Source organism: Rousettus aegyptiacus, unplaced genomic scaffold (assembly GCF_014176215.1).
Source record: "Rousettus aegyptiacus isolate mRouAeg1 unplaced genomic scaffold, mRouAeg1.p scaffold_m13_p_6, whole genome shotgun sequence".
NCBI classification, from domain to species: domain Eukaryota; kingdom Metazoa; phylum Chordata; class Mammalia; order Chiroptera; family Pteropodidae; genus Rousettus; species Rousettus aegyptiacus.
The window spans coordinates 109,759,216-109,780,986 of NW_023416309.1; the positions used below are offsets into that span (position 1 = coordinate 109,759,216).

The 21,771-nt window shown below is 58.8% G+C and overlaps 1 protein-coding gene across 1 annotated transcript; it reads right to left on the reverse strand.

Moving 5' to 3' along the window:
- Positions 1 to 2,556: 2,556 nt before the first annotated feature.
- Positions 2,557 to 11,479, reverse strand: CPSF4L (cleavage and polyadenylation specific factor 4 like). The gene is made up of 8 exons (XM_016143611.2): positions 11,377 to 11,479; positions 10,796 to 10,846; positions 9,211 to 9,363; positions 6,233 to 6,328; positions 5,174 to 5,267; positions 4,783 to 4,822; positions 3,806 to 3,976; positions 2,557 to 3,078 (listed from the first exon to the last, which is right to left on the reverse strand). The coding sequence occupies exons 1-8, from the start codon at positions 11,477 to 11,479 to the stop codon at positions 3,010 to 3,012; spliced, it is 777 nt and encodes a 258-aa protein (XP_015999097.2). The 3' UTR covers positions 2,557 to 3,009.
- Between the last annotated feature and the right edge of the window lie 10,292 nt (positions 11,480 to 21,771).

Below are 21,771 nucleotides of genomic sequence, written 5' to 3' on the forward strand. Positions count from 1 at the left end.
ACCAGTCGCTGGGGGCACACGGGCACCGTCCAGCCCACTTCCTATTTTCGTAAAGTCGAGGTGGAACGCAGCCCTGCTCATGTGGTTGGGCAGCTGCTGTCGCAGTACAGCGGCAGAGTCTCGTAGTTACGGCAGAAAGCTGTGGCCCACAAACCTGGACCTACTGAGGTGTCAGACCCTTTACAGGAAAAGCGTGCCAGCCGCTGCCCTCGAGGAATATGGCACCTCACGGCCTCCGTGTGTGGGATTGACGGCAGGGTCACTGCTCCAGAACATTTGAGGTCAGGAAACGTTCAAGTGGGACACGCCTTTCTCGACCTAGTGCCTTCGCGCCCCGGTGCTGCCCCCGGACCACCCACAGCACGTTCAGTGCCGCGGAGGCCCCAAGGGGTAGCTCGTAGCGCCCCCTAGATTTCTATCCCCGTGAACTAGTGCCGCCTGTCATAATCAAGACGCTAAAACATAATGAAAAGGGCTGAGTTACATCACAGCAAGTACTTTACATCCCTGGAAATAATTTCCTTCACGAGACGGCATCTCACCAAGTTTCAGGCCAAGGCGGAAGCCTGCAACGACAGGAGGGTCCTAGGTTCGGCGCGGTCAGTACCAAGGCTCCTCCCTCGCTTAGTAGGACAGAGCAAATCTTAACTGATTTGTTGGACTTAGATACTGAGCATTGATTCTTAAATGATGCAGTCGTAAGACCTTTTATCAAGTCTTTTAAGGATTTCTTCGTAATGTTCAAAATCGTTTGAGCTGCTGAGGTCAGTTGATAACTAATTTTTTCCCGCGATTTCGCTCTAAACAAACGGCACGATCCGGGAATATACCTGGTAGCTCTAGTTTGCGGTATTGGTGTAAACTTGCCTTTTGAGGATACGTTCAGTGTTCAGATACGCAGATATCCCTACAAGGTAAGTTCATTTCCATGCCGGTTCCTAGCAGTGTATGCGATCTGGCCGACTAAAGGCTTCGTCCAGAAAGACTGGAGAGTCTTTTCAAAACTGGCGTTGCGGGTGAGAGAGGCTGCCCCGCGCAGAAGCTGGAGCGCTTCAGACAGGAGGCAGGCGGAACTGCTCGTCCCTGCCCCAGCCGAGGAGGAAGGAGCAGTGCTCTGCACGCGACGTACACCTCAAACGGCCCCGAATGGTCTTCAAACCACGCGGCGCGTCCTGCGTCCTGCGTCCTGTGTGGCGCCGGCTCCCTGGGGGAGCAGCAGTGCTCAGGTGTTGCGTCCCAGGCAGGTGACGTCTGGAACGAGTCCCCCGCCACGTGCTCTGTCGCTCTGCCCGCGTCCACACCAGCAGCCTGTATCTGCCTCCCCATCCATCCGTACGTCCCGCCGACAGCAGTGCCCGGCGTCCTCTCCAGGCTGAGAAGGCTCTTGGGGAGGTGCCCTGACTGGAGGTCAGACGTCCTCGCAGGCCCGCGAGTACCCGGGCGGGGAGGCACGCGGTCTGCGCGGGGTGGGTCATCCCCAGTGCCACCTACTTGAGTTTAATCCTGAGTCTTAGAAATACTGAGTTTACTGAAGAGAGTACAGTTTTCTGATACACATAAAAATATTTCGCTATTAAAAAGATTTTGTTATATATCAGTGGGGTGTCGTATGCTTCCTGAGAAACCCTATCTGCTCTCGCTCTTGTTGGTCCTTTTTTTCCTGGTTTATGGATTATCCTAATTACTTTTAACAGCCGCTCCCGACCCCATTCTTCCTGCATATTATCATCACCATTCTTCATAACAAAAATATTTTTCACATTAAAAGGATTCCTCTATTCTGATTATTCGTCTCTTTGGGACCCTCACCTGTGAAACAGGTGTGTCCTGGGGTGGTTTTCTCACTTGTTGGAGCCTCCGCGGTCTGGACTATAAAGTGGGGAGATTACACTTACTTTGCAGAGATTTAGTGAGATTAGAAGTCTGGTAGGAACTACAATAACAGCTCCGTGGAAACCTCTGGCGGCATTTACCACGTCCACTTTCTAAACGTGAACCAGGAGAGAGACCCCACCACAGTCCACACTGAAATCCAGCCTCCACCGGGTACTTGCTTTGTCAAGGCCGAGTCCTGGACAGAACTTTTCCCGTGCGTTCTCTCATTTTATCCTCACACCCCCACTGAAAAACAGGTCCTGTTACCATGTCATTTTCCAAAATGAGGAAACAGGCTCGAGGAGGTTTTAAGTGATTTTCCGACATAGCTATGTGATATTCATCACATAGCGGCCCGGGGTGGAGCTGGCATTCAGACCTGTCTCCTGGGCCGGCATTCTTTTAGGCTGCCTGACTCCTCACCCTGCGGCTCCAGGCAGGCCAGGCAGCCGTCTCCATCTGCCAAAGGTCAGGCGGCTAGCCCTACCCTCCGCCTCCCATTGCTGCGCTTTCCTCCGCTTGTCCAAAAGCCACAGCTCGGCGCCCCCGCTGCTCTCCCAGTGAGCTCAGCTGCACTGGTGTCGACTTCTACAGTGGCACAGACAGAGCAGCACACGTGCCACGCCGCATCCCGGCCTCCCCAGGGGAAGCCTTGTTAGCACCGTCTACCTCCCTGTAATTCCCCACATAAGGCGTGCACGGAATATAGCCTTAATATTTAAGTAAGCCATGGAGTGAAGCAGCTGTCATGCTAAACAACACCATTCGATTTAATTGCCAGTTTGTAGCAGCAGTCGAGGCCATATGCCCGGGAAGTGCCTGCCACATGCAGCCCAGACCTCGGAGGGAGCCCAGGAGCCAAGCAGAGTGTGGTGACTACGTCCTGTGTCCTCCAGCTTTTGGTTGTACACACGTTTTGCTCCCCCCGTTTTATGAGTGACCCGTCCTGCCATAGTCAGTCTGCTCCCAATCACGTATTCGTAGTAGCTTATTACAGGATGAGAGGAAATAAACCCAAGGACAGCCGGCTGCTTTGCATCTTGTATCCTGTTTAGGCCAACAGCGAGCTCACGGGACGTTGGGAACAGAGAAGCCCACACTGGCATGTCCTCCAGTCCCCAGACAGACCTGGGGTTATGTTTCGATAACTCTTACCAGTTCAGTCTTACTGCACTTACTGGCCCAATGGCCCATTTTTCGACCCTGAAAGAGAAAAAGCGAATGGTGTGACTGTGAATTCGGATACCAAGAAAAGAATCTTAAATTGTCTAGGGAACCAGATGAGGAAGTTAGCTGGCTTTCTGAGGAATCCGGTGGATTCTGCTTATGAGTGTAGCCCCATTTCAGGCCTGAAAGACCGTGAGGTGCAAGCTGGGCAGCATGACCCCCGAGAACAGGGCTCTGGGAGTCCAAAGGCCAACAAATGCACGAGGAAGGCAGGGTCTGCGCCCTTCCCTCACCCACATAGCGCGCCCCGGCAGAACAGAGAAGTCCAAGCTCAGGACAATTAGGAGGCTATCTCATGAAGGTGTGATGAAAACATGCTCTTCCTGGTAAACCAGAGAGCCAAAGAGAAACCCAAGGTGCTCCATTTCCTTCCTTACCGGCCCCTGCCCCCCAGATCTTAAGGACGTAATATATAAATAACTCCGGAGAGTCAGTAGACAGCAAAATAAGAAATGAAAGGCATGGAACTCGCTCGCCTTTGAAAGAGAGAAGCAGCCCCGCCTGGCAGGACACGCACGTGAGATCAGGGGGCCGCGACCGTCCAGTCGTGCCGTTCGGTTCACCAGTGTCCCCTCCCTCTCTCCGTGCCCTTAACCTGTGCGGTCTTCCTATCGGTGGCACGAGAGGAGTCATGCGCTCTGCAGCGTCACCCCCACGCTCCGGCCCTCAGCACATCAACGGCCCGGGGCCCTTCCGCTCTTACCCTGGGGCACGGGCCCTGCTCCTGCACCCTGAGCCCCTGGCGGTGGGACACCAGCTGCTCCCGGGGCCTCATCGGAGGGGGGAGAAGCAGGCGCTCCATCGGGGGACGGGGCTTGCGAGGTCCCCAGGCAGAAGAAGCAGGAGGCGCTGAGCCCAGCGGCCAGTCGAGGAGCTGCAGAGGAAGTCGGAAGGTGTAAGGAGACAGCTACCCCAGACTCCTCCGTGCGGGCCCGCGACTTTGCACCGAGGGCGGGGGCTCTGGCCGGGCAGAGACCAGGCTTCGGAACGCCTTTATTTACAGGGTTATTGACCTTTCGATGGACGTTAGAAACAAGCCTGTGAATTCCCCACTGAAGACCGACTGACTGCTTCCCGCCTTCTCTGGGAGATCCCACTCAGAACCGGCAGGGGCCGCCATCCCCGCCTGGTACCAGGCCCTCTCGCTAGTTGACCGGGACAGGGGACCGGGACAGGGGACCGCTAATTAACAAGCACTCGGTAGCCATCATTCTTAAGTCCCAGGCGGTACAAAAACAATCAAGGGGCCGGATTTGGCCGCCGGCCATAGTTTGCTGACCCTGATGGAGGCTGTCACCAGTGCTTCGTATCAGTAGAAAGAGTCCTACTTCCAAAGGGCGCAGCCAGGACGGCCCCGATTCCAGATAACGGCTGTGGACCACGAGTCCTGAGCCGGGCCCCCCATTCTTCAACAAAACCACACACGTGGTATCCAGCTAAGGGGACGTCCTACCTGAAGCGGAGGTTATAGAGGTGGGAGGGGGTGTGAGAGGAACAGCCACACGTATGTGCCACACACGCAATGGCGTGGGCCCTTCCCGCCGTCGGGACTCGGAGCCGACCACCGGAGAGTGAGGAGGGCAGCTGGGCACGGCGCAGTGCTCGGGCCTCAGAGTTCCCCCAGGAAACACGTGCAGTGAAGGGCGTGAGACACACCGGCCCCTTCCCGCCCGCACTCACCTCTATGTAACTTGGGTTGAAGAGAACATTCATCTTGGGACTGAGAAAGCGGAGAGAGATGGTTATAGCCTGGCTCCCTAAGCCTCCTGTCTCCAGCCCTCGACTGTGCTCTGCACCAGCCTGCTGCGGACCTCCCGTCTGAGACCCCACAGGCCGGAGCCCCAAGCCCAGCCAGGGAGCGAGGGGGAATTGCAGAGGGCTGGGTGTCCCCTGTTTCTGCTTATTCCCAGAAGAGTTGGTAAAGAGCCAGACACCCATCCCCAGCGTGAGCACACACATGTACGTGCTCACCAGACCCTGCGTGTGTCCCACCCCAGGCCCGCGAAGGTGTGGAAGGATCTAGACCCAGAAGCCGGAGAGTGGGCCCAGCACTCGGTGGGATCACACTTACTGCGCGGAGTGGCACTTGGGCCCCTTGGGGCAGAAGCCAGCTAAGTAGTTAATACACATTATCCTGGGGACATGACGGTGTTTACACAGAGGACCTGCCGGGCAGAGAAACCAGGCAGAAGGCTCTGCTTCAGCGAAGCGGGGCACAGGCGTGGCAGAGCTCACCGGGGAGGGCGTGGGTGGTTGTAGGCTCTCCACCCAATGGGGCTTTGTAAATCCTCCTGTCCTTTCCGTACCGCCCCGAAGTGCCTACTTCCCAGCCCCGTGACCGGGACGGAACGGGAACCTCGGAACGTGTAGGGGCGGAGAGCCCCTAACACACTGTGTCTTGGAGGACGTACATAGATGGCGACCATGATTTGCCACCTTTCGGTCAGCCATCGAAGGTCCAGCTGAGGGAAGGCTAGCCCCGCCTCTTACTAACCCTTCAGCCTCCCTCCCCTGCGATCCCCCCAAAACCAGCACTGCCAAGCACTCCGTGAGAACGACATGCCCGAAGACATGCGAAAAGAGAGGACGTGATGTTAAAATCACGGGGACTCTGGTGGGGGCCCTACCCTCTGAGTTTGACGGACTGTAATGGGGTAGGTGACACTCAAGACTCACCCAGACAGATAAAACAGAGAAGAAAACGCATGTGAACTGAGTGTCCCCTGTGGGCCAGACCCTGTGCCGCGGGCTCCCCATGGGGTCCTGCATCGGGTGGCCCAACAACCCTGAGAGGAGGCATTTTCCCTTCTCACGAGTGAAGAAACAAGCAGTTCAGACATTTGTTCAAGGTCACGCAGCCAACACATCCCGGAGCCACTGGGATGTGACCCCAAGTAAGCGTGCCCCCAGAAGGCCGCCACAAACCACACCGGGCTGCATGCCACAGCGTCACAGAGCATTTATCCCCTGGAGAGAGCCCGGAGAAAACTACGGAAAGACCTTCCGTTGGGATTTCAACCTGGAGGCAGACCCGCCCCCATGGGGCCTCAGCAACATGCAGCTTCCCCTGCGGGGAGCCCCCCATGCTGGTCCCCTATGTCCCCGAGGGCTCCCTTTGTCAGGGCCTCACCATCCTTGCAGAAGCCTTGCTCATACCAAGGGCAGTTCTGGGTCTTGAAAGCCGGCTTCACGTGGAGAAAGGAACAGTCTCTGTTGCTGCAGTCGCCTGAAAATCCCAGGGCCTCTGAATAGGAGCTCAAGTTCAAGGGCATGCCCCCACCCCCAAACTGGACGGACCTTGGCCCTCAAGTATAAGCTTCTTGCCTGCCTTCTGGTTGCCAGCGGCTTTGAAGACAGTGGGGGTATTTCTAACTCTTCCTGCAATCTAAGAAGGGTGGCCCCTAATAGTGTTTGATAAGCGGGGCTTGGGTATGAAAGCACACATCTGGGAGGGGCGGGGCCGGGATCCAGGGGGACCAGAACCGAAGGCGTTCAGATGCTTTCGGGAAGGACGGAATGACAAGAGACAGGAAAGGGCGGACCCAGAGCCGGCAGCTAAAGGTCCAAGACATGACACACGGAGTGGAGAGGTGCCCCGGTGCTGTGACAAGCCCTCGCTTCCTCTCTGCAGTGACCCCGACGCTGCTCCCAGCGTCTAGGGGTACGGCTCTTTTTGGTGGGATTGCCGAGAAGAGCAGAGCCCGGCTTCAGAGCTGGCACAGGGTGAAGACGGACATGGCCCGGAGGACACCTGTAGGTTGGCTCAGCCTAGGCGGTAACCCATCCGTGGGTCAGACCAAGACTCTCATCTCCTGGAAGGATCCAGCCCTGTGTGCAGAGACTACTGGAGAGGCGCTTCGAGAACCCGAAAGCCTAAGACTCAGTGCCTTTCAGAGCCGAAAGGAGGAACTCCATTGCGTCCACACCACTGCTTTCCAAACTGCTTCCAGAGCCGTGTTTTATGCCCTGGGCTTCTGCGAAGAAGCGCTCACCAGAAGAAGGGCGCCCCTGATTCCTGAGGGTTCTAAGCACCGTTCTGCCAGCCCCCCTCATTTCACAAACGAGGACGCCAGTGCTCGGAGAGGGCCGGGGTCCCGTCCACTCCACCGGGCTCCCTCATGTTGCGGGGGGCGCCTACTCCAGCTCACTGCCAGCGTGCAGCTGACTCTGGGTGGAGCCTGCTCAGCCGCTAGGGATGCTGAACATTCGACAGATGGTGACGATGGAAAGTCATCTACGGTCTACCGGCCAAGCCACCCCGAACAAGCCCAATCCCAGCTGATCTCAGAAGCTAAGCAGGGTCAGGCCTGGTTAGGACTTGGATGGGAGACCACCTAGGAAGACCAGGTGCTGTAGGCGTAAGGAATAAAAAAAATAAGGGACTGTAAGCTGACAAGGTCCTTGCGGTCTGCGAGGTCAACCAAGGGTTGCCTTGAGAAAGGAAAGGAAAGGAAAGTCATCTACGCCCCGGTGTTGCCTTTCTAACCTGGACGCCGACCCTGCTTTCCTCTCACGGCCGGCAGGTGGCGCCCGCACCTCGCCCTCCAGAGCCGCCCTCGCGCACCTTCCTGATGCACCTTTTTGATGTGCACAGCCGGGAGCAGGGCCAAGGACCGTGGACCTACCTCCTCGCCCCTTCCAACCACCCCTTCCCACTCCTGCACCCCCAATTTACTTCCAATGAGCGATGATCACTTTGGTATAGTATTAGAGATATTTGTTCATTTAAGAGCAAAAACGTAGGTGATGTCGTATCATCATCAATTCACGTCTTCCTGTCCCAGTGGGAGATATCTGAGGGCAGAAGGGAACCTGGCCCCTTTCCTGTGTGCCCAGCACTGTACCCGACCCCAGGAGGAACACCAAGCCAGGTTTACTAAAGGAGTAAATAAGTGACATTTAAAGTGAAAGGTGTTTAGGCCATGACTTCGAGGAGCCGGGCCCCAGATAAACTTTGTCTTTTCCTTGAAGGAACATCTGTGGACAGCCCTCATAAACTGTCACAGCTCCCAGCTCCAAGAAGCAGGCACAAACAAATTTTGGCCCGGAAGGTGCCCTTGCTGGGGTGGGGGACGGTGCTTTGCCTTATTCCCACATACCAAGGACCCCCCACACACACACACACACACTCACACACACACATTAGCACTGCCTCAGTGCTGGCTCGGACTCAAGGCCAAGCCGCCCCAGTCGGAGGTGTCCCTGGACACTGTCCCAGCTCGCTCCCCCTCCAGGTCACCCTTTTTGGAACACAGCTTGAAAACCACTGGACTACATCATCCTGAAGTCCCCTTCCAGCTCCGAAAAGCACTGGACTATAGAATTTTATTGTGAAGGACGAGATGGGGACCGCGGCCACAGATTCCGTTTTTGAATGAGGCTGCAGCTGTGGCTCCCCCCTCTGCAGCCCCTTGAATGACAAAAGAAGGGCTTGAGGCCAGAGGGCGGTGAGGCGCTGGCCCAGGCCTGACCCCAGGGGACCGCTTCAGGGGCTGTACTTCCGGGACCTCACAGTCGGTCGGTCGGTGGCGTGTTTGCAGTTACCTGGTAGTGCCCATACGTGATGCTAGTCTTCCATTTATGGAAGCGATGTAAAGTTTGCTTCTAAAACAAAAGTTAAACATCGCAAGACAGTTCAAAGGCCGGGCGATGATGCAGTTCAAGGTCCAGGTGGCTTTGTGAGAACGGCGAGCATCGCGGAGGAAGCTCTCGCGTGCCTGCTGTTCCGGAAACGCCGGCCCCGGCCACCGCGGCCCCAACCCCAGGACTGAGAGGTGGCCCGCTTGGGGCTCCGTTCCAGACGGCCGGTCTGGGTGTGATTAGCCAGGACTGGGGAGAGGAACAACTCAGCCTTTGATTCCAACCTCACCCTCGGGGGTAAGCAGTGTGTGCCTGAGCTTGGCTGGGACCGGGTGCGGGGACGAGGGGCAGGACCGGGTCCAGCGCCACTTTCTCCAGGGCGTTGGAGAGGGCCGGCATCAGAGCTGGGGCGGGCCCGGTCTGCCCCCTGGGACTCGCGAGGCCGCCTGTGGGGGTGGGGGTGGGGGAAGGGTCCCTCCCGCGGCCGCCCTCCGGGTAGAAGGGCGGGAGCCCGGGAGGGGCGCTTACCGAGCTTGGAGTAGAAGTAGCACGCGGGCATCCTGGCGGAGTCGTACTGGTGCAGGAACCTGCACTGGTCGCCCTTCTTGCACAGCCCCCGCAGCCAGTGCTTGCACACCACGACCTTCCCCCCGTGGTCGTGCCGGAGCGGGCAGAGCCTCCCTGGCGACACCAGAGCCCCGAGCTGGGGACGCCGTCGCGCCACGGCCAGGCCCCCTCGCCTCCCGGGAGGGCCTCCCCCCGGGGCTCAGACCCCCGCTGCCCGCCCTGTGTCCCTGCACCTCGACGCTGGTGGAGACTAGACCAGGGGCCAGAGGCCACACGGACCACAGCTGCTGTCTCGACAGGCAGACAGCTGGCCCCACGACCGCACCTCTGCCCAGACTCTCCTCCGTGCCTGGCTGTCCTCGTCCTTCTCAAACCCCGGGAAGCGTCCCCCCTGCCTGCCCCCCCGGCATCGCTGTCAGTGGGGACACCCCAGGCCCCACGTTTTTAAGCAGGACCGGCGCCGTGCATCTGATAGCGTGTGAGGGGGACTGGGGAGCTTCTTTTTAAATCACCTCACCCTCCGCCCCCCGGCCACTGCCTTGCTTGGGTCTGACTTTCCACAAGGGCATTTTATTTCTTTACAAGAGGGCGTCCCTGTGAACCACTGCTCGGGAGACCGGACGGGCCAAGCTGGGGACACAGGACCAGAGGAGGCGTCGCTTCGTCCAGGCTCCAGAGAGCCTCCAGCGGTCGCGAGCTCATTTCCCTTCTCACCTACCGTCAGGGGCTGGCCCATGGCAAAAACGCCTCCAGCGTCCTCCCCGACCAGGCCCCTCCCGGCCCCCACGCTCCCCAAGAACAGACTCACTAGGATCCCAAAAGCAGGTCCTAGAGTTATCTCATTAGCAGGCGTTTATAACCTGGGTCTATAGGGGGATGAGCACGGAGACAGGGACCCCCCATACACACACCAAACTGGAGGCAAGACTTTTGGGGCAACTGTGTGTTTCAGGAGGAAGAGCCAGCGACTGACTCGCGAGCCAGAAGGAAAGTTAGGACTGCCACGTCAGGGCCCCCACGACGGCTGCACCGCGGAGGGCGGGGGCTTGGGAGAGCGGTGCTTGGTCCAAGTCGGGGTGGGGGAGAAACGGGGGTGCCCCGGGGGCAGCATTTCAGAGACTGTGGCCTGAGCTACCTTGGGGCATGAGGAATGGGTAGGACAGCTGAGCAGGTCCCACATTGAGTCAGAGGACAAGGGGGTGCGGAGCATGCCGCTCTCCTGGCTGGACGGACAATAGGAGAAAATAAAGAGGTCGGGGCCTCCTGGGAGCACAGAGGCTGAAGCCCCCAAACACTCCCACCCCCAGCAAGGCGGGAAGAAGGAGCAGCCCCTTCCGGGCAGCTGCGGCCACGCTGACCCGTGCTGCTGAGTCAAGGGCAGGCCTCTCGATGGACCCGCCCATTCGCCCTTTGACTGCTTATAAGACTAAAATTCTGCCCCATGCCAACTTCCCCTTCCTGGGTGCAAATGGGGCACCCCGTTCCGGGCCAAGCGGAACCCAGACAGCCCCTGCTGCCACCCCACCCGGGTCACCTGCCGACTCACCTTTCTCACAGAGTCCTTTAGCGAAGAAGTTGCACACAGCTGAGCCCGACTCTGGAGGGGGAGAGGGAAGAGAGGAGGTTATCTTCCCCAGAGGCTGCCTTCACCCCATCAGCACGTCCCCCCGAACCCCTCCAAGGCTGGGACCAGGGAGCCCCTAAGTCCTGTCTTGGGATGCTGGCCTCTGGAACCAGCCTCCGAACCGCAGTACCAAAGCCCCTCAACTCCAAAACAGAGGCCATGGAGGAGCCCGGCCTGGGGGCTCAGGAGGCCAGCGGACTTTTCCTTGATTCACCTTCTGCTTCCCCAGTCTTGAAAATGGGCTGGAAGTCACCACCCCATTTTCTTAGAGTCCTAGAGAGGATGTAGGAGGGGAGACCTGAGCCCCTGGGAAGAGAGGGACCAAGCTGGGAATCCCAGACGGCTGGCCCCAGCCCCCAGCTCAGTCTCCCTGGTGAGCAGCGGCGGGGGGCGGGTGGGGGTGGGGGGGGAGCACCCTACTAGAGAGGCCTGCAGAGCAGGTGGGGGGGGGAGGGTTGCTGCAGAGTCCCCAGGAGGGACGGCCGGTGCCCACCCTCACTCACTGTCCATGCCCTGGAAAGGCAACAGTCCGATGCCCTTTTGCATCTCTACATCCTTCTCGAAGGCAAAGGTGAACCTCTCCAGCCCTGCAATGACCTCTTCCATCTCCTGCCAGGGCTGCAGGGAGCAGCTCGGGCCTCTGCAGGTGGACCCTATATAGCTCATAGAGGCCCTTAAAGGGGCCGGGGTCTGATGCCGGCGGCCGGGTGACTGCCAGGCTGCTCTCCGGGCCCAGCTGTACTGCGTGGGGCCCAGCTGTCGCCTGCTCCCACCTGGTGCAGGTGCAGAAGCCCCAGGGCCCCAGCTGTGTCAGCCAGTCCCGCCCCCAGAGCCTGCCGCCGGGGAGGGCTCAGCAGAGCCCCGCTGGCTGCGGATCCCTGCTTGTTCCCAAACCCACACACAGCATATGACCGACGTTACCAAACCTGTGTTCATACTTTCAACATGAAGGCACAGCCCAGGTTAGCGAGAGTTGCACAAAACCAAGCGCGGCCAGGCTGTGCTGATTCGCAGGCGCCTGCGAGCCAGAGGGTGTGGGGGCGGGGCGGGGGTGCAGAGGGAGGGAGGGAGGCGTCCCCTCCCCCGCCCCCTCCCTCCCCCCCACCGCCTCCTCCTTCCCTCCCATCGGGTCCCAGCCAGGCCCTCCCTCTGGGATGTTTGACACCCCTTTTCTGGCCTGAATGACAAGCCCTGAGCGAGCGAGCTCTGCTCTTCGTGGGAGAGAGGGAAGAGGGGGTGAAACCCAGAGGAGCCGGAAGTGGCTGGATGAATGGAGCTTTGTTCACCCCTCCCGCAGTTGCGAGCCGGGCTGGGGGCAGCACCGACCCGAGGCCCGGGCCGAGGCCGCCCTGCCAGGATTCCACAGGGCCACCCCGGCGCCTCCCGCCCCTGAGAAAGCGCTTTGTAAACGAAATCTCTATGCAAATGTTGTTTTATTATTATTTCGCCACCCCTGCCTCCAGGGCTGGGGACATCTGAAAGTGCTTTCAAAGGAGCTTTGTAGGGCTCTAAGTAGGGCAGGCCTCCCCTCCCCCTGGCCCGGCCCCCTCCGTGGCCTGCCCTCTCACTGGAGCTGGTGTTCTCCCGATTGGCACCGGCGTCGGCGCCACAGAACCCACCACCCTCGTCCGGGACCAGGCGGAGCGGTGGGCCGCACCCGGCCGGCCCGCAACAAGCCGAGGAGAACGAGCCTGTGGCGTTTGCCGCCCCTCGGCGGTGGAGACTCCTGTCCATCCACCCCAGCTCCTAGACTTGCTGTTCTTTTGAACTCTGGACCAGAAAGAAACTACTAGCTGGCGAGATTAGACACCTGGAGTCCAGGCAGGGCAGGGAAGGGACCCAGGAGTGTCCAGAAGCCTGGGCCTCCCTCCGACCACAGTCCCAGGGCGGCTGAGCTCTGGGCTGTGGGGTCTGGGCGGGGGGGTCCCTGGGGCAGACGCCCCTGCTTCTCTTGGCCCTATGTGTGTACACGGATCAGTAGTCCAAGAACACACTCATCTGTCAACACAGGCTCCTTCGAGGCTCACGCCAGCCTGGCAGGGCGGGTGGGCAGATGAGAAAGTCAAGGTCGGGCGAGGCCAAGGGCACTCACTTGTTTGGGAAGGTGGCAATGATGGAATTCGAATCCGCGTCGCTTGGTGATTTCCATCTGAGAAGCATCTCTACACGGGGGAACCCCAGAACAAAAGACTGTGACTGCCCTCACGGGTGGCCCAGCCAGGCGAGGACACAGCGGGGTGGTGGACGGACGATAATGGGAAAGGGGAACCGAGCTGGGCAGGGGCGGGCAGGGGTTGCAGGTCAGGCTCTGAGAGGAGAGTCTAGTAATGATGGGGGAGAAGGTTCCAGAAGAGGAGGCAACCACACAAAGGCGTGGTGGCCGTGAAGCAACATGGCAGGTTGAGGAGGCGGCCAAGGACTCAGAGCAGGGGAGGGCGGGCAACAAGATTGCAGAAGGGCCTGAACCTGGAGTGCCTTTCAGGACTCGGCTTTTTACCGCGAATCCAGCGGAGCCGCAGGAGGCAGGGCTGGGAGAGCAACACGCAACCCCCTGGGGCAGAGTCTAGGGGCGAAGGCAGGAAGGGGGGGGGCTGCTCGGGGCCGGGGGGCGGTAACCAGTAACAGAGCCCTGGAGGTACAGCCAGAGGTGACTCTCCGCCCACTAGTGGCCCAAAGGAATCCATCATGGGGGCCAAGCGTGAAGGACACCCCAGTGGAGACTCCTGTCCATCCGCCCCAGAGTCCCCTCCTCTTCTGTCAAGGTCCCGCCCCCCACCTGGCCTCCTGTCCCACCCCTGTGCGGGGAGGATGTTGCAGAGGTGGACGCCCTTCTCCCGATGCTCCATCACTAGTTTGGCATAGGAATGACAGCCCCCGGTATCCACGGTGTTTGCTTCTGCAAAATACCTTCTGTAGTGGGTTGAATGATCCCTGCCCCCAAGGTTGTCCCAAGTCCTGACCCCCCGATACCTGTGAACGTGACCTTATTTGGAAACTGGGTGTTCGCAGGTGTAATTAAGGACCTCGAGGTGAGATCACCCTGGAACTCAGAGTGAGTCCTAAACAAAATGATTGGTTTCCTTATGAGAAAAAAGAGAGGGAGATTTGAGACACGTCGCTACAGAAAGAGGCCCAGAGAAGACTGTGCGGAGACAGAGGGGGAGACCGGACTTCCGGCCTCCGGGCCTGTAAGAGAATAAATTTCTGTTGTTTCAAGCCACCACCTTTGTGGCGAATTGTTCCGGCAGTCCCAGGAAACTAACACATCTTCCCACTTAAAAACCGAGTTTCGAAAGCCCTCACCCCTTTCACAGACGAGCACGTAGAAACGCCGAGAGGTTGGGTGACTGCCAAGGTGCCGTAGCTGATTAATGTCACCTGGGAGTCTGATCTGTGTGTCGCACCTCCAGAGCCCTCCATCTCACTCGGGCTGGGGGAACCGCCCCCCACAACCCTGTCACACTGCCGCCTCTTGGCTCCCAGGTTGGCCGGAACCCCCGTATTGTCCTGATGAGGCCCTGGAGAAGGGGCCAGGGCTGGGAGCTGGGTGCCCCGGCTCTGGGACGTCCCCTCTGGAACCCCACAATCTGCTGCTCTCTGCCCCGGAGCTTCTCCTCAGTGCTCATGTTTTCATTAGTTAATTAATTCGGGGCTGCGCAGCGGGCACGCGAATCACGGCATAAACAGGGGTGCTGATTTCCGATCGCCGTCATTACGGGGCTCTCATCTAATTCCGGCTGCAGACGTCCCAGACCGGCACAGCCCGGCTCCTTCCCCTTCAGAAATGCATCGCTGGGCGCCCTCGAATTCTCTGGCAGCCGGAAACGGGCAGAGGTCCCCGTGCCCGTCCCCGTAGCCTAGAATCCGTCACAGCCGGGGCTCCCCTGGGCAGAACGCGGCCACGCTCTCCTCTCCTTACTTGCCCCTCGACACCCTTCATTCGTGCTAAGGGTGCAGACTGTGGCATTGTTCAGGCCAGGATTCTGATGCTGGCTCTGCTGGTCCCCAACCCGTAATCCCAGGCTGGTCCTTTAGCCCCCTCTCTGAGCCCCGGATTCTGAAGAAGTGAAATGGGACCCACGGCAGGACGTCGTCCTTTGGGGGCCGACAGTAAGTGACAAGTACAAGTGCACGTGTGACACTGGGAAACAGTCCTTTCTGGGGGTCATGGGCCATGAGGCACCAGGGACGGGCGCAGCCTGGTGCTCGAGGCCCCAGGTGTCCTGCACAGGTCCACGGGGCCCCCCTCCTCCAAGCTGATCATCCCTAAGGGCTGTGACAGAAGGTGCTGCGGGGCAGGGGACTCTGTGCTCCTCACGTGTCATTAGAGGGGCCGCACTAAGGCCCCTGGGGACAGGCCTGGCAGCTGGATAGCCATGTGGGGGAAGGGGGGGCTGGGGGAGCCCCAGTGACCCACAGCAGCTGCCACGCAGCCCCAGGGACAATGAGCTAGTGTGCCCTGCCCTCTCCATTGCTCTTCATGCCCCAGAGATGCCACTTGGTGGGGACAGCTGTTGGCCTCACAATAGCCACTTGAAGGGCAGGGCGGGGAGGTCCGGCAGCCAGGAGGTCCTGCCCTGTCTTCTCCCGGGGGCTCGGTCCCGGGGCCCCTGGTGGTTCTAGGAACTGCGTGCTGGGAGAGGCATTCCCCACCCGGGGGCTCAGGCATAGGGACTAGCAAGCCGCCCCAGGGCCTCGTCTGCCGCCCATGGCGGCCGTTCAAGTTGCTTCTCCCCATTTCACAGGCGAAGAAACCAAGGCCCAGAGGGGCGGAGGGACCGCCAAGCCCTCACGGCCAGGAGATGTTGGAACAAGGACCTAGAATCCCGACCTTTGCTATCGTTAGGACGTAATCAGTGGAGGGTCGCACAGGCTCAGCCTACACCACCTGGAGCCCAGCTCCCTCTGGCCTGCCAAGGCGAGGCGCAATGGGGGGCAGGGGGGATGGTACAGGCAAGTATGTGGGGGATATTCACGGGGGGTGTTTCAGGAGCGAGACTAGGCTCCTGAGTGGGCACCTCAGTTGTGCTTTGGGTCCGAGAGTCAAGGAGACAGAACGTTTGGGGCTCGGGGAGCCAGCCCTGGCCGAGGGGGCGTCCTGATAGCTTTTCCCCTCCACTGTCGTTACCAAGCGCCTTGGCCTTCAGGTCACCCTCCCCTCGCCTCTGCTTCTGTGCCCAGAGCCCATGGAGGCTGCCCTAAGCCTCCTGGGGCTCGGTGGGAAGCCTCCACGGGCCCCACTCCACCCACTGCCCTGTGCCTGAGGCAAGGGAGCCCTGTCACCAGAAGCTCAGGGGATACCACGGGCCCGGACCCCCCCGCAAAAACAAGTTGGCAGAAATACCGGCTGACAGCAGTTTTAGCTTTTACTCTAGCTTCTTCTTCCTTCTTCTCCACAGTCCTTCCAGCTTCCCTGGTCAAGCTTCCGGCCCCACCTGGCCTCTGGGTAGCTATTCATTCATTCATTCATTCATTCCCTCACTCAAAAATACTTCTGAGCCTCTACTCACTTTAGAGGCTGTAGAATGAACAAGACACAGCTGCTGCCTACGAGGGTGTGGCAGGCAGAATAATGCCCAAATGCCCAAGGCCCAATGTCCAAAACCAGTGAATGTGTTATGTTACCTTGCATGGCAAAAGGGACATACAGATGTGACTTAGTTAGGGATCCCGAGATGGGGAGGTGGTCCTGGATTATCCGGGTGGACCCGAGGTAATCACAGCGTCCTTGTAAGAGGGGAGGCGAGGGGGTCAGAGGGCGGAAGGGGAGAGGGAGAGAGTTGAGGATTTGAAGATCTGAACGTGCTGCACTGTTGGCTTTGATGATGAGTGGGACCGTGAGCCAAAGAATGCGGGTGTAACAATGCAGGTGTCCTCTGAAAGCTGGACGAGGCTCAGACCTGCAGCCACCTTGATTTCCACTGACTTTCGGAACTGTGCGATGATACACCAGTGTTGTTTTAAGGTCCTAACTTTGTAACAATTTAGTACAGCAAGAATAAGGAAATTGAAACAGAGAGGAAATGCACACCACCTGCAAGACCACTTAGCTCCCACCTGAGTATCCAGCAGAGGTTTCTGGGCGGACGGGTGAGAAACCAAGCCTTCGACAGGTAGAGCACCGCCAAGGCGGTATGGGACCGCGTTCCCAGCAGTAGCAGGGCTGTCCCATGTGGGAAACCATTTCTGGTTCTGTACGGCCGCATCTGGCAATTTGGCCGCTGAGAGAGAGGCTGGGAGCTCCGCCTGGGGAAGAGCTTTGAACCTGAGGCCTTGGGAGTTGCGGAAGGAGCCGGCCTTGGAGTGTACAGCTCAATTTGTGTTTTAGAAAGAGCCCTCTGGCTGTAAAGTCCTGGGGCCGCTCCTCGCGAAACGGCACCGAGAAGGCCCTCCAGCAGGGCAGGTGTCCGAATCCAGGAAGGATGCTCTTCCCCACATCCCTGAAGCACTCGATGCTCCGAACACAGATGCAGACGGTCAGGATGAATCATGACTGTTAGCTGCGTTCTAATATCGACCCCCACATCCTGGGTGGACAGTCTGTGTACCTCCTGGGGTGACGAGCCCTGCCCTCACCTGGGGGAAGGAGAGGAAGGTTTCTACAGAACCCAGAACTACCCACTGGCCGTGAACACTGTGATGGATCAATTCTCCCAGCCACGGCCTGGGGTGCTCACTGTGATGGATTAGGGGCCAAGGTCACAAGTTCGATCTGCCTTTCGGTCAGTTGCGTCTGGAGGAGAAACTCCATTTTTGTCACCACAGACTGCCCTCCAGTCTGTTATTGCTAAATGATTCCAGGGTGAGGAGGCGAACAGAGCACAGATGGAAAAAGCCCCGAGGCCCCCACTATCGACAGGGCGTCAGCTGTGCCCACATTGTGTTCGAAGCCCAGTGGCCGTGGGTGGCGGGGGCAGGCACGTGGAGGGGAGCCCCTCCTCCCCCGGCCTGCCTTAGCCACCCTGACCCCGGGTGGGGGCTGGGGCAGAGTGGCGGGGCCCATGGGGGAGCGGCCCCAGTCCTGACTTTCCCTCCGGTGGGGTGGTCATCAGACTCATAGAGCTGCCCTTGGCCTCACTTCTTGGCTCGGTTGTGAACTCCGTCTCTGGGCCGCCAGACACCAACGGAATGGCCCATCCTTTCAGCCAGCTGGGTGTCCGTCAGGGGCGTACACTGCAGACATTTGTTTCTCACGGTCCTGGAGACCGGGAGTCCAAGGTCAAGGGGCTGGCAGATCCAGGGTCTGGTAAGGGCCTGCTTCCTGTTTTGCTGTGTCCTCACGGGGCGGACAGAGAGCTCTGGGCTCTTCCGGACATCAGGACACTAATTGCCATCATGGGGCCCACCCTCCTGACCTCATCGAACCCTAATCACCTCCTCCAGGCCACACCTCCTGAGAGCATCACACCAAAAGTTGGGGCTTCGACATATGGATCTGGGAAGAGTAGGGGCGTACACAAACAGTCAGCGCCAGTTTTCTATTTAAGATGTAAGGATGTGTATTTTCCTCTATGAGATTCCATGAGCTTCTTTTTTTTTTTTTTTGCTTTGAGCAAAACCACATGACCCGAAAACATTTTTGTCTTAAATTGCCCCTTATGGGGAAGAGAAAAAAAAAAAAATCTCACCAGTCCTGTTCAGCCACCAACAGGACATTTGGCAATGGCTGGGGACATTTTGGATAGACATAACTGCTTGGGGGAAGCTATGGGCATCTAGTGGGGAGAGGCCCGCTGGTGCCTAACACCCTACGTGCAGAGGACGGTTCCTGAGGACAAAGGATGATCGGGCCCCATGTGTCAATAGTGCTGAGGCGGAAAGAGCCTGCTCTGCAGGAATCTAAACTGTGTGTCTCGGATGAATAACTTGGGTTGCTCGGGTCCGGCCCTCCAGAGAGTTGGTTTTCTTGATCAGTGTCTTGGCATTTAGCCTTGTGTTCATACCGAGCAGTACAACAGCCTGGTGGGGTTTGCGTGACGACATCTGCTATGCGACCGTTGTTGAGGCTGTTGCCTGGGACCCCAGCCCTGCCCCCTTCAAAGATCGGACAAGAATCCCTCTCAGACCCCAGTGTCAGAAAAAGCTGAGCTGCTTTGGGGGTCGTTTCAACCTTGTGGGCGTTGTGAGTCTCCTAACAGGTGGGTTTCCCTCTTTGCTTTGGCCGATAGGAAGCTCAGAGCCCAACCTGCAGCCCACCCTTGAGAACCGTGGAGCCCTGCCCTGACGACAATTCCACATCCCACCTTCTTGGTTCATTCCACTGTTCGCTCCAGCCTTGTTTTCCCTCTGATCTATTTTTATCCTGTTGTAGTTTAGGTATTTGTATAAGCTGCCTCTGATCCTTTTTGGAACAAAGCAGAACATAAGAACAAAACAGACTTAGCAGGGCCCGGTGGCCTCGACAGGCACTTCCTAACATGCCAAGTGTCATTTTGGAGTTGGAGTGGGAAGGCATCTCTCCATGGCTCCTCTTGCCCCCTCCTGAGAGTCTCTGTCTTGAAGCTCAGTGGGTGGGTTAGAGCAACAGGTTTTAGAGGCAAAGCCACCAGCATCCATCTGCCTGCGAATGCCTTCCCTCCCCCTAAACGTTCTCTCCATTCTCCCATCTGGCTGTTGGCAGGAGGCCTCAGGGCCTAGAGGAGGCTGCAGAGGGGAAGTAGACAGACAAACTCTGCTGTTTTCATTTCTTAACTCTCCTGCCCTGCACCTCCAGCCAGGGTCTGGGGTCCAGGGAGCCTTAGTGTACGGGTGTGGTCACAGCGACGGAGGGGCCGGGCCAGGAAGGGCCCCTGCCCCAGTGTTGGAGGGAGTCGGGTCACTTTAGGAAGCTGTGTGTGAAGGCCAAGGTGAGGGGAGGGGGTCCCACACACACCTGAAAAGGTCACCCCTTCCCCCTTCCCCGACAGCCACCCCGAAACTTACCACACTCCCCAGATCTGTGAGCAGCTGTACCCCACGCAGTCCCCTGGCTCGGCCTGTCCCTCACCTGCCATGCCACAGAGCCAAAGCCAGCCCAGTCCTCGTCACAGTCTCGGCTCTGCTCCACTCATGGGACTTTGGCTGGTGGGTGCCCTGTCCTCCCTCATGGCTGGGGCAGTGGAGAGCGGCACCCGGTGATGGCTGGACAGGAGCCTGGCTGGTACTGCCGCATCTCAGGGCCTTGATTGCCGCTCTCCGCCTGGGGCAGGAGGTTTTGGGTCCCATCGCATTACTGGAAATATTAACTGGAACGTGAATTTCGATTACTACATCATTACCCGGAAGTAGTTCCTGGCTCCTGCTTTGAGTTGTCGGAAGTAGAGGGGCCCTATGGAACGTCTTTATGGGGAAGTGTGCTCCATGGGGTCCTAGGTTTCTCAGGCGGACCTCCGAGACGAAAGGTCACCCCGTACCCCCCCAACCCCAACCCAAACCAGGGAAGGGCTGGCTCAGCCTGTTTATGTATAGGGGTTCGATATGTGACATCATTGCAAATAAACTTCTGGTAAAAAGTTGAAAATAACTGAGCTAGTGCCAAATTTTAAAGGTGGAGATACAGATGCCCCGTAGAGTGGGAAACTAAGTGGCCCAAGGCCACACAGCACAGTGGGTTAGAGCTGGTGCAGCTGGTAGGCTCTTCCCGCCTGGTTATCCTACATTTATCCCGTGGGCCCATTGAGCCCCAGCCTGCTCTTGGAAGGTCTGGGTCCGGCCAGGTGCCCCCCGGGGCCTTCCTGAATGGCTGGAGCTTCTCCACCAAGTGGAAAAGCAGGTCCGTGGCCTCAGGGTGTCTGGCGTCTCCCAGACGCTCAAGAATCTCACGTGAGTGCTCGTGGGGGGGGGGGGGTGTGTACATCATGTGGGAAGCACGGCCCCCACTCACATGCTCTCCCTGGCCCTGTCCGGGCCTCAGTGGGCTGTGCATTCCTCTCTCCAATTGCCCAGAGCCCCCAGGGGCCCTGTCCCCCCCCCCCACCCCCCACCCCCCGCACCTGGCTTAGAATGTGCGGCCCAGACACTCCCCCCCACCCCGCCACCCCGCCCAGGGCCACCACACTGCCCGCTCCTTTCCCTCATTAGCTCTAATGAGCCAGTCTAGGGACAGAGGATCTTTTAATTATGCTTCTAATTGCTTCCCAGGGAGAGGATGAGTACCGCCCAAATTTTCCTGTAGATGCTCAGGAAGGAGACGGGGTTCCCAGGAACTCAGCCACACGGGGACCCCCCGCCCCCAGTGGGGAGGAGGGTGTGCGAGAGATGCCAGCCAGCCCTGCCCAGGCTGAAGTTCTCAGAGTGGCAGGTGGGTGTCGGGGAGGGAAGGTGGTGAGGCAGGAGCTGGGCCAGTGGGGCAAAGGGGTCACTGGGTCCCCAAATGGGCAGACACGCCCTGGGCCTCAGCTTCCCACGTAGCGAAGCTTCAAGGCGCCTGTCAGTGGCGAGGCTGAAGGGTCTCTAATCAGCGATGTTCTCGCTCTGTTACTTGGCAACGCGGAGAAACTGGCCGCGTAGCCTCTCAGCACGCTCCTCTGACAAATGGGACAGGAGTCCAACTCGCTGGGCCGCAAGGCTGAGCGAGGACACACGGCCGCCGGAAGCCTATCTTGCAGGTTAAGTGGTAAAAGGCGTCTGTGCGTCCTGGTGGCAATGGCTCCCCCGCACGTCGGCGCCCGGGCTTCCGAGCACACAGCCTCTCGGGGCAATAACAACTTGCCCAGCGCCATGCCGGTGCCCGCCAGCATCCCGGCCTCCAGGAGCTGCAGGATCCCCACTTAACACGTGAGGAGAATGAGGCACAAAGCGGCTGAGTGCTAGGTACCTGCGGGCCCCGACTGCTAAGTGGCAGCTGGGACACCGAAGTCCCGGAGCCCCCAAAGGCCTTCCTTCCCTGGAAGAGGCTAGAGAGCTGTGCAGGAGGGGAG

Bases quoted from the DNA above. Each gene is read 5' to 3' on its own strand.
- CPSF4L (XM_016143611.2), bottom strand. From the start codon at position 11,479: ATGGAAGAGGTCATTGCAGGGCTGGAGAGGTTCACCTTTGCCTTCGAG. The intron at 5,268-6,232 runs GTGAGGCCCTGA...TCTGCCCGGCAG, and splicing joins GCAAGGCTTCTGCAAGGATG to GTCCTCTGTGTAAACACCGT. The intron at 4,823-5,173 runs GTAAGTGTGATC...CCGCTTTCTCAG, and splicing joins CCCAAGTGCCACTCCGCGCA to TCCCAAGATGAATGTTCTCT.